Genomic DNA, 13,059 nt, shown 5'->3' with positions numbered 1-13,059 from the left:
AATCCATGTGCCTTGGACGACAAACACACACTGATAGTCTGCACTGCAAACTTTGTTTAAAGCACTAAGTACGATATCAAGTCCTCTGTCAATGACAGCAGAAGGTTCCAGTGCACTATTTGTTTCATAATCCTGTATTTAGCTGACTCTCTACTTCTCTGCAGCTCAAGTTGCCGGCAAACTGGAACTGGAGCGCGAGAGTCAATCCTTGTTTGCTTAACAAATTCCCCTCAAAATATCCCCCCGAAACCCCCAGGAGCTGTAGTGATGTCATATCCGTTGTCCAGGTCTCCACACCTCTCTCAGCAGTTACTCCCTTTATTCCTTGGGTCAAAACTTTTGAGGTGGGCTGGCTATATAGCCGCAGGGGAGAGGGTAAACTAGGGCGCGCAGGTTGGAGGAGCTTCAGCACCGCGGCCAGCGCCCACTGCAGCCCAACCCACTCTCTAGAGCTCCCGGACTCCCAGCTCTGAGAATGCCTGCGGAATGATCGCCCCCCAGGGCGGCTGCCGCCGCTGCCGCTGCTGCTGTTATTGCTACTGCTGCTGCCGCCGCCTCTGCTTCCACTCTGCTCTGACTGGCAGGCAGAAAGTGCAACTGACGAGGGAAAGGTCTCTGCAGTGAGTGGAGTGCCCACATAAAAGAGAGTAAAGAGGGGGCAAAAACCCAGATCAGAATGCGGGCGACGTCCAGCCTTCTCAATCTCCTGCTGCTGTCTTTGCTTGCTGGATTAGACCCTTCCAAGGTATGAACAATATTTTGAGTCTCTTTTGAAATAAACGTGCAATATGTAACAAACCTACCAAAAATGCAAATAAATATGCCAAAATCGGCACGAGAGACAGCTCTTTCAGCTACCTTATGGTGCCTGGCGTATCCCCACTGCTTAGAAGATAACAAGGTGAACTACCGGAGGAATAGCTCCTCAAGGTAGAGTCCTACTGAGAGGGGGGAGGGACCAGGAGAAAATAAAATGTGCATGGGCAGCGAGCAATGCGGCTCTCCGGGGAATTTAGCTTATTCCGTGTCCAACTGCTTCATGCTCTCTTTAAGTCGGACGGGTAATTCAAAGGAGTTTGCGGGTGGAAACAATGCAATTTATAAACATGTATTAGGACATGGTGAACCGTTTCTTTGTTGAAAGCAGGGAAGCGTTTTCCAGCTGATCCTGGTCAATAATACTCCCATCGCAGACGTGCTGCGGTTTGTGTCCAAAACATTTGGGATGCTGCTTATAACACACACGGCAGAGCAGCAGAGCTATACTCTCTGCCATGGCTGAGAGGCGTTGGTGAAAGGAGCTTGTGTTTGCTTCTTTCTTTTCCTTAAGAAAATAGTGGGCACTGAGGAAGTTCTGATTACCACTGTTAAGAAACAGGAAGTGAGAATCTTAACAAACTAAGGAGGGCAATAGGAAGGATGAGTTAGCTCATAAATGTTGAACTCTTGAAAATTATTTAGTACTGGCAATGGCAAATATGGACAAATATTTTCAACGATGTCTGAGAAAAGTCTTGATGACAAAGTGAGGTAATTTGAAAGCTTCAGCATTCTAAGAAAATCATAATGAGAGGGAATAAGAGAAGCCATCTGGTGAAAAAGAGTATGAGATACAATGTATTATTTTACTTATTTAACTGGTCAACAGCAATTTGATACTATAGGAAGAATTATGCCATGCTGTAAAACTAATTAAAGCTATATTTTGGAATATTATAAAGTTGTTTTTAAAGCTTTACATCATGTGTGTAGTGTAGACAAATTAAGTTTCCTTTTATTACTGAATGGAACTAAGATGTAACCAAGCATAACTTAATACTGTGGTTGTGATATTTCTAGGCCTAATATAGTATATAGTTAAAACTTAGAATCATGTCATATATACTTGTGATTATATCTGTACTCTTTCATATTTAGAGGGAACTGATGAGAATAAACTCATTTTATTTTAAAGTTTGAATGTACTGGTATTATTGATGTAAAAGCTTCACACTATGTGAATGCCATCTTAATAATCTTAAAAGAATATTTTAAAGATGTAACTTTAAAGCATTTTACACTTAAGTAAAAGCGTTGATTTTGTTTTAAATTTTTTTTCTTCCTGACTCTGCACCCTGTAGTGACACATTCTATCCAATGCTACTCTTTTTACATGATATTGTTTGAAACTTTTAAATACATTCCATTATATATCTCATTTGAGAGTATTCTTGGTAAAACATTTTTTTAAAAGCAAAGTTAATCACTAAGTTACTGCAGAAAAAGTCACTTGACTTAAATTGAGTTTTATTTGTCATTCTTTAAAATAAATTCAGAAATGTAGAGCTTCATTAACAGTTTTATATGTGATTTGATTTGTCTGGTATCTTTGATGCGTAAATATCTTCACTGCTTTACACCCCTTTCTTTCCAAAATTAAACATATAGATAATTTTCTGTTAAACATGGAGAAAAATTTTTGAAATAAGCAATGCACTTTTGGTCAATATAATCTTTTCTAGTTTGGGTGAGTTTATTTGTGTGTATTCAGTGCTATGAAACTTTTTACTTTCTTCAGAATGAGCTGTGCATATTTGCCACAAATGAGCTGAAAAATCCAGGGAAGGCATACATTAACTTTTCAAACTATCCTTCTCAGCTTCTACATACTGCAATACAGTGTACAAAGAACAAACGATGATTTTTTTTTTCAAAAGATGATATTTGTTCTACATCATAGACAACATTAGAGAGAATTTTAAAATGTTGAAAACAGGTAATTTTAATGTTGTAAAAAGTTTTAGGATTTTTAGACAAAATACTGCTTAAAAATGAGGAGAAGTTGCTTTTGTGTTATATTATATATTTATATTTATATAACATATATTTATATTGCCCATCCTCCAAAAAAATTACAGATGGCATCATTGTGCCCTCAAAATAATTGTCAATTAGTTTATATATTAATAATTTTCTAAAATTTTTTTTTTATTCTGCTAGTCACTTAAGGGCTTAGATTTTAAAAATCAGGATTCGTAAAGCAAATTATATCTGGTGAAATTAAAAATCCAATAATATAGTACTATAAAAATACAGTTTTTGAACAAATAAGAAAAGATTTGTGATAAAACTTAAATGAACAGAAATGCTAACCAGCTGCTTTTTTACATACTAATACATTAGGAGTGACACATCATAATCAAATTTTCAAATTAGTTTAAGTATTATTCTATATTGTTATACTTTCTGTTTATTATAAACAAATACATATATATATATATATATATATATATACACATATCACATTGATAAGCACAAAATGGCAAAATAGAAGAGCTCTTAAAATTGAATGGATTTTTTTTAAGGTATGGGATTTCACATATATCAAATACTGGAAATCTAAATTTTAGAAAGCACCTCTTATATATTAATTTATCTGAAGACAACTGGGTTTTCTAACAACAGTGCCAATTCTATTTCATGGAAGACCATATAATGTTTACATTTATAATGCTGAGGTTTTTTTTTTTTGTCACTGAAGCTTACAGGTCTTATACGGCATTTTATAAAGTGCTTAAGTATCGCCATCTTATGGTAAGATAAGTTACTTGAAAGTCAATATTGTTTATAAAATGGCCCAAGTTTCATTGTTCATAGGATGAGCTTACTTAGTTTCTTTTCTCTCATTTACTGTATCAAAATATTGCCAAGATTGGTATTCTCTTCCCAAAAAGAAAGACAATTCACAATAATTAATTAATTATATTTTTGTAGGGACAGATGATCAATTTTTCTTTTAGAAAGTTTGTGTAAAATATGTTTTCTTAATTAAATTATAATTAGTAAGTTTCCAGTTCTTTTTAGAAAACTCAGATGTATTTCACTGCCTATTTTAAGAGATGTCAGTTAATTTCATTTGTAATGGAGTGTTTGAATTATAGACAATATGCAAAATCATTGTTCTATAAGCAAAATTTCAAACACTGAAAGCTTATAGGAATTTAATTATTGCTCAATTTTATAGGGAAAGGACTGTTACTGTGTAGGAAATTTCTGAGGGCGGCTGCTAGATGGCATCTCTGTGCTTTTAAACTGAAGGCATTGATTTCAGTAATGACCTTGATAGTAGGAGAGTGGACTTCTTTCTGTTGCAAGAAGATTTTCAGTGGACCATTATTTGAACATTGTACCAAAACAGCAATACCTGTGAATCAGAACCATGAATTTCTCTGCTCTGAACTATAAAGATAGGATGATATAAACATGGCTGTGCAGGTTTCAAACACAACATTGACACTGGAGCCAGACAGATATTTGACGAACATTTAAAAAGAGGTGACATGGCCATATCCACGCATCATTATGCCTGAAAACTTTAAATGAGAAATTATCAGAAAATGCCCTATCAGGGGAATTGTGCTGAGATTGAGGAAATAATTACTATCTTCTTACGTAGAAATATGTTAAAACTTATCTGCATGATACATGCTCACATTACCCACATAAAATATAACCATGATTCAGTAGTAATCTCCATCACCAAACTGTTCTTTCTGTCCATGGCAACCCAGACAATTAGATCTCTTGCCCTAAATAAGATAATTGCTTTAAAGCTCTGTAAGCATGATGAGAAAGTAGGAATATTTTAATCATTATATTGTGGACTGTTTCATAGTGTAATATGCCATAACAACCTTCACATTTTGATATTGCTAAAGAAAATAATCAAAGACAATTTGCCTAAGAGTAGCTTTCATACATAAATCGAATTAAAGTTCTTGTTCTCACTACTTTTAAATGAAGTTGAGAAAAAGCAAAAAAGCAAGCCACATAAACTGAGATTACTATTTGCTTTAAAAAATTCACCTTAAAAATTTGTCTTTCCTGTTTCTCCTGTGTGATAGAGACATCCTCTTCATAACAGAATCAACTCAAATTAGAACAGAAAATATGGATTGTCATTTAGCAAGGACCTGTAATTGTATACCAGTAAACCCTGATATGGCAAAAACTGAAGAGTTCAAGGCAGCCTGTTTATATTTTGAAAGAGTAAATAGTTTCCTGATCTCATATGTTCTCATCTTCCTTAACCCAATTAAACTTTTATTTAGAAGTATTCTCTCTCTCTTTCTCCTGAAAACTTGAAACAGTTAAATGGTATTGTTTATCTTTTAAAATTCTTGTTGCTTATAACATTGCAACTATTCTCTTTACAAAGTGGCATATTGTGATGCTCCATGCTCTGTTGGGAAGCAAAGCGCACAAAGGGGGTTCAAGGGTCCTCGTTTCTGGACCCTGCCTCATCTACTGATGATATACATATATGTGACTTTAGGGAAGCTGTGATTTCAATGTCTATACCTATAGAGTGAGGAGCCTAGATGTTCTGAAAACTTTGTTAAGCTCTAGAATGACCCTTTTTGATAATATCTGACCATTTATCCAAAATTGACCAATTCTTTTGTTGAGTCTAGTTGGCAATATCATAATCTTTGTGAGACCTGAGGATGAGCCTCCCTGGATAATATCATGAAGTTTTCATCTTCTAGGTTTCGTTTTTAAAGCCTTAAATTTTCTACTTTCTGCCTCATTACCCTGCTTCCCTCCTGTATGCAAATACACAAGCTCAGGCTTCTATCCATTCACCTATCAAATATTGCTTCCCTCAAGAGATCATTCATTAATCTAGTATGTCTGAAAGCCAACATGTTTCCTACTTCAGCCACAAGTATTTTATTTAACTGAGAGTTATCTAAGAAAAAGTAAAAACTTGTATCCCATACGAAAGGAATAATTAGGTGTATTAAAGGGGTGTGAAAAGTATTTGGGAGGACTACATTTAAAAGGTAACTCATATTCTGTTGCTGACTCTTCTAGGCAGGCACATCCTTAAGGATTTTAGACTGGCAATTATTTTTAAAGCCTCAATTTTTGTGTTAAGAAAATTTATAAAGAAATAAGTGAGACTGGATTAAGCTTCAGCTTAGAAAGCAAGAATTTGCATCTGATTTATTTAACAAAAGTTATTAAACATCAATTTACTTAAAAGCAAAACAAAACACAATTTAGTTGGCAGTAGTGAAACTAGGGAAAGACACAAAACTAGACTGTTGTCTTGGAAGGTTAGATGAAACTAATTACAGTGAATCAATGGGATTATCTGTACATTTCCGTATATTTGAGTGAAATTGTTTCCTGATAGTGTTAAAGTATTAGGACAATATCAAAGCTATGTAAACAATCATTACCCTTGTTTCAAGCTAAAATATGATGTTGAAATGGTGATCCTTGAACATTTTAGTTCACCTAACACTGGTCATTCATCTACTCAGCCTATCCCCACTTATGCATCGAAAACCATGAGGTACATTTTTAATGAAACTAATGTTATTATGACAATGTTTTAAATACAGTTTTAAAATTTGTACTTTCAAACCAATGTAAAAGCAGAAACTGGACATGAAATAAGAATTGGCTGTCAGCTCTAATAGTACAACTTTTCAGTAGTGGGTTAACCTGTCTGAAGCTCAGTTTTCATAATAAAATAATATAATAGCAATTGAGCTTATACAATTGCTTATGGTATTAGTATATGTGAAAACTTATTTTAAACCATAAAGTGTAGTACAAATATTCCACTTATATCAATCAACCTATAACTAAATCTAAAGTCTATTGTGGGCCATATATTAAGGACTCATAATAATAAAAAGGGCTTATCATGTTCCTTCACTCTTGCTGTTTCCTTTTCTCAGCTTTGCAAAAAGTGAATATTGTATAAAGTTATCAGCATAGTGTCTCAGGACCAGCCCATAATACTGGTCAAAGCTCCAGTTTAAACTTGCCAAACTTACAAGTTTACATCATAATTATATCCAACTCTTTACAAGTTTCTTAGGTAAAAATGTAAAACACAAAGAGTGGTTTCATAATATCAAAGCCCAACCACATCAAGGAAAGAACTTTTAAACTAATCAGGGAGAAGAGATCATGGAGTGGAAAGATACATTTAAACAAAGAATCTACCAACAGATAAAACTGCTTTTTAGGTCAGTGTGCAAAGTATGGACTTCTTATGTCTTTGCAAACTACGCTAATGAGAAAGTAGTTTAATTCTTCTTGAAGATTCAAAAATAATATTAGAGGGAAGGTAAGAAAAAGGATTTTCTTACCTCACTCAATCCCAAATTGTTCAAGGCAGAGGGTCATGGAGAAAAGATCACATTTAGGAACATAATTTCTCTACTCTTTTCTCTTGGATTGCTTTCTGTCCCTCTGCTAATATTGATCTCTCTGCTCTTCTTAGTAGAGATTTCTACAGAGTTTTTCAATAGAACTTGATTCTCAATTAGCTATTGTCATATTTCTGTTGATGTTGCTCATCAGTAGCAAATCCACCTCAGTAGCTCCTGAGTTAATTTTTTTCTTTTCTGTACTAAACCCATGTAAATAATATGAAGAGTAAAAAACACATAAAAGCAAATATGTAATATCCAGAATAGATTCTGCTCAGGAACAACTAGTATTTTTAAAATGTTTAAAAATACTTGCATACCATACCATAATGAGGTTTTACTTATCTTTGTTACTTTCTATAAAACGTTTCAGATTATTTGGGGGAATCTAAAATACAGAAATAGCATAAGACCATCTCTATCTACAGTGCCAAGTAATTTCAATGGCCCTAATAAAAATATTCAAAAATGTTGCTGAAATAATAAAAAACTGAATTTTCCAAAAACATTGATTCTTTTTTGCTTTAAAAACAAGGTGTTGTAAAGCATGTATCACAGAGCTATGCCTTCTGGTATTTTCAAACCAAGCCTTCAGAAGTATAAAAATAAGTTTAGAGAGAAGACTGCAGATGCTGTTGTATTCATGGTTTTGCTTCTCCCTGGAAAGCTCTTATCCCTTTTCTCCATATGTCAAAGTTTTACCTATATTTTAGGGTGCAACTCAAGTACCCCTTCTTCCATAAATTCTTCGCTGATATTCCTTGCACCCAGTTTATAATTCTGATAAACTAAGAACTCCTGGAAGAAAATAATCATGTTTTATTTACATTTGTGCCATTAGCTACAGGTACTGTGTCTGACACAGAATAGTTGTTCATGAACAAAGGCTGAATTGGATTTCCTCCCTACTCCAAAATGCAAAACAATTTCTAATCATTCTTTTTTTTTGAAATAGTATTTAGTGTACACATACTACTTTCTTACTTTATTAGTAGTTATTTTATTGTATATCTCTTACTAAATTGTAAGATTTTCATTTATGGTATTTTATCCCTTCTAAGAAATCAGGGCAGGTTTACTGTTTTGGGAACTATCCTGTTCTTTCCTTCTAGCAGCTGGCGCAGTGCCTTATTCATGTAAGATATTTAACAAGTAATTTGTGCATGAAAAAAAATGAATACATGAATAAATAAGTCAAGGAACACATAATAAACTTTAAATCCTGGGTTACATGATGCATGAATATAATCTATGTTTTTGATCCATTTTTCCATGAGGCAGTGAAGTAAGACTGATTTTAAGAAACTTTAGAGACTTGGAACTCTTATGCCAGGTTACTTATCTTGACTTATGCTAAAAATTACGTTTCCTTAAATTTCTTATTAATTCTCAGCACACCCCACTATCCTCAGTGCTATTTTTGACTTGTGGTACCTCTTTAGATTGCTGCAACCTTAATACTCCGGTCAATTACTTGTGTTTCATGATGCTTGGTGGCAAAGTTAGTACATCCGCTTATTTCTTTAGTTAGTATATCTCTTATTACAAAATGTCAATTTCATCTGCATGGACTTATAAATCCAAACATTTTATTAATGTGTACACATTATTTTGACTACGTACTTTTATTTTATGTAAAGGCTTAGTTTATTTGATAAATTAGTAAATTACCTATGGTTTTCCTTTTCTTTTGAAAGATTGACTTTTTTTTTAGGATCTAAAATGTTCTGTTAAAAATTTTTCTCTTACTATATACACTTAAAATGGCACTGTGTCATATAAAGAAAAGCCATATTGCCTCCATTTTTCTACTGCATTATTCTAAGAACAGAGCGCCACCATTAAGAATATTTTTTAATAATTAAAAACAAATATAGGTATAGTGGAGTCAGATTCAGTCAGAATTACAGATTTGTCTGTTACATCTAAACAGTATCAGAAATTAAATAGTTTGTAAGATTGGTTTTGTAGGTTAAAATGCTCTGGAATAAAATGTCAGTAATAAAATTGTTTAAATATTACGAATAAACAGCAATCTAGATAACCCCAAAGGGAGGACATAAATTGAATAGACAATCCTTTTAATTTTTCCAACTAAGTTGAAGGTGATTAAGAAGAATTACCCCATGATGATTTAAATAATATTACTAGAGGGACCAATTCCAGATGGCAGGATTTCTTCAAATAGAGAATCAGTATTGGAAATGTTGATTCACTAGCACCAAAATGTCACTGGTAAAATATGACTTACAAAAGATGCCATCACTTCTGGAAGTGATCTATGTTTATGGCTGCATAGGGAATTATTTATCTGGAATCAGGACCAACAGTCATTATTTTTACACTTACTTATGTTTTTTGTCATAATGACATCTTCATACATATCACTGTAGTAAAAATAAACTGAAATATTATCTGGCTCAAGACTCACTAAAGACTTCTTATTATACTTATTATTTATAGATACTACAGATATATTCTACTCTTTGTAAGTTGGGTACTAGACACAGAGAATAAAATGACTTTAATTTGATTGATTTTAAAGTACTCAAGGGTTATGCAGAAGCTTATGTGAAAAGAGTAATGAAGTGTACGCCAAAGAGATAGCTACTGTAGTATAATGACCAAAAACTGAAAAGAAGATATTTGAGGATAAGGAATCAAGTGAATTGAATGAATTCATTGCTTATTTACTGCACTCCTCATTGATGCCAAAGCTTCATGACTTCCTTGTAGGTCAAATCAAGAGAAGACTCCATATCTAAATATTTGTTCTAAAACAGCAATAAAATAAGATTTTAAGTGATAAAATTATAAATAAGTTTATATGTATCATGGAGGTGAGCACATTCAAATACAGTGAAAAGAAAAACAGTTGAGGAAAGCTACTTGTTTACACACCAGGGATGGTTTAAATTGTTACAAATGATGGATTCATTTGCCAATATGTATTTAAGTATTTCTATTAACTTTATTGTTCCCTATACCACACACCCCTTACACAGAGAATGATTATATTAATCTGAGATCTCATTACCCTTCTATTACTGCTGGCATTCAATTTTGGAACAAGGTCTTCTTAGTTCAACTAATCTTAATATTTTTTAGAAAGAATAAATAGAAGAAAGGAAAAGGCAAGAAAAACATCATCAAGCTCCTTTTCCTTTCCTAACTTAGGTCTTAACTTTGTAGAGAAAGAGGAAACAAGCTTGATTTATTTTGTCTATTTGTACATAATGATATTGGAAAAGACCTTATTTCCCTCTCAAGCAACTCAACCTAAATAATATTAATTTAGCATACAACATGGAGATAAAGGAAGACAGAAATCATACCAAATCAGAGAAAATCATATACTCAGTAGGATATCGAAAAGTTTATAGTATTGTGGAAAGAGTACCAAATTAGGAGTTAGAAAAGCAGGAATCTTACATCAGCTCTGTTATTATCTAGTTGTATGGCCCTGGGCAAGTCACTAAAGTTTTGTGGTTTCCGTTTCCTCAGGTACCAGGTGAGTATGTGAAACACCAAATGCTCTTATACTTTTGGTGGTCATCCTAAAATGGGGCACATCAAACTCTTAGAAATGTAGTTCATCATATTCTGATTCGTTTCACTTCTACTCTCAAACTAATTAAAGGCAAAAATGTATATTGCTTTTATTTGGCTGAAAATCAGAATTAAAGTCTTGGAGAAAAATCATTGCAATTCATTGAATACATTTAGTGATACACAATTAAATACAAAAATATGTATGCTCATTTCAATGCCATTTACTCATTTGTCTTTCAATTAAATTTGTAAAAACTAACGAAAAGGAAAGATATTCTGTATCAAGATACAGAATGCATTGCAGAATGCAATGCAAGAAACTAATGCATTGCCTTATATAATGTATATAATGTATATAATGTAAATATTCTGTATCAAGATACAGACTATCTTTCCTTTTCATTAGTTTTTACAAATTTAATTGAAAGACAAATGAGTAAATGACATTGTGTTTCTACTGTCTTTATCTTACAAAAGTTAAAACAAGAAAGATGGTTAAAATTATAAGAAAATAAAGAGGACCTCTATTTCAAATATCCATAAAAGTCAGGAATCTTCTCTATAACATAACTGATGGATGGTTTTCTAGCTTCTGACTATATGTTTCTAATCTGGGGAGTATAACAGTATTCAAGGAATGGAGTATATTTTTAAACAGAAATAATTATGAGAAAATTTCTTTTTAAATTGAGTTATACCTTCCAATGATGTTTATTTCTACTATGTTATGGTTTTTTGGCTAAACATAAGAAAAATAGTATATTGACTATAGTCAACAAAATAATATCCTTTCAGAGATGTCTGCATTCTAGTCCTCAAAACCCGTGCATATGTTAACTTACATGACCAAAGGAAAGTGTTGAAGTGACTGAAGTTAGGATCTTGAGATAAAAAGATTACCCTGGTTTTTCTGGGTAGGCTCAGTATAATCAAAATGGTTCTTTTAAGATGAAGACTAGAGGCCCAGAATCAGGAAAAGCAGCAAGGATGACAGAAGCAGAGATTGTGGAGATACACTTTTAAAATGGAGAAAAGATGCACAAGCCAATAAATGCAGGCTGCTTCTGGAAGCTGGAAAGCCAAAGGAAATTGATTCTTTCAGAGGCCCTTTAGAAAGAAATGCAGCCGGGCTGACACTTGTATTTTAAGCTCAAAATGCTCCAGGTTTTTGTCTGCCAGAACTGTAATAAATTTGTGTTGTTCTAAACCATTATGTGGTGATTTCTTATGGCAACATTAGAAACTAATGCATTGCCTTATATAATGTATATAATGTATTAGTAATAATTAGTATTAACCTTATTAATTAATGTGTAAAAACAAAACATAATAAGCCAAATAATGCCAGAGTCTATGCTTGTGAATATGAAAACCAGAAAGACCAAAGACATAAATTACAGTGTGGTTTAAATATTATAAAAGAAGATAGATAATATAGAAATGAAAACTTGCCTATTGAAGAAGGTTTTAATTAGATTACACATAGCCCTAATTGAGTTACATGATAAGTTTATGTTTTCCCTGATTGACATTTATAATACACAAAATAAATCATTTTGTTGTTGGGTAAAAGCCTGCCTGTAGACTCACCTGCAATCTAAGAACATATTTTTATTTTATTATTATTATTATTATTTTTTGAGACAGAGTCTTGCATTTGTCCTTTCGTTGCCCAGGCTAGAGTGCAGTGGCGCCATCTCGGCTCACTGCAACTTCTGTTTCCCAAGCTCAAATGATTCTGTGCCTCAGCCTCCCGAGTAGCTGGGATTAAAAGGGTGCAGCACTACACTCAGATAATTTTTGTATTTTTTGTAGAGACTCAGTTTTGACATGTTACCCAGGTTGGCCTTGAACTCCTGACCTCAGGTGATCTACATGCCTTGGCCTCCCAAGGTGCTGGGATTACAGGTGTGAGCCACTAAGCCTGGCCTAAGAATTTCATTTTCTTGCCATCGTAGGCCTTTTAAAAGCATTGATGAAAAATTATTTATATTGGTTTTGTAATCTACCTATTTTGGCAGTGAAAATACAAATAAGCAGGCTACCTATGATTCAATTCAATGATGAGTCTGATTCTATCTTTTCCTTTTTCATTGCTATGATTAGTCAAAATGTGATCTACCAAAGGCACTGGCAAGTCTTCCATGAAAGCAATTTTGTTTAGAAAACCAATGCATGTTTCATAATTGCTTCGTGACATCTTTTAAAACATAACCAGGATTGCCTCTTTCATGTGCAATTGAGAAAAAAAAATTGTGCTGTTGAGTTAGCTTATTTATTTATAAATAATTGA

General features: G+C 33.2%; 1 protein-coding gene across 1 annotated transcript in view; it reads left to right on the top strand.

The window, feature by feature from the left end:
* Window positions 1-263: 263 nt before the first annotated feature.
* The window catches only part of OLFM3 (olfactomedin 3), a 205,249-nt gene continuing 192,453 nt past the window's right edge, over window positions 264-13,059 (top strand). The window contains exon 1 of the mRNA XM_032262908.1: window positions 264-745. Coding sequence (XP_032118799.1) covers window positions 677-745 — 69 coding nt within the window. The 5' untranslated portion in view covers window positions 264-676. The remainder of the gene's footprint in view (window positions 746-13,059) is intronic.

The sequence above is a fragment of the Sapajus apella genome, unplaced genomic scaffold, assembly GCF_009761245.1.
Source record: "Sapajus apella isolate SASKATOON/1434 unplaced genomic scaffold, GSC_monkey_1.0 scaffold133, whole genome shotgun sequence".
NCBI classification, from domain to species: Eukaryota; Metazoa; Chordata; class Mammalia; order Primates; family Cebidae; genus Sapajus; species Sapajus apella.
The sequence above is the reverse complement of the archived record's forward strand: the minus strand, read 5'-3'. Positions and strand labels throughout refer to the sequence as shown.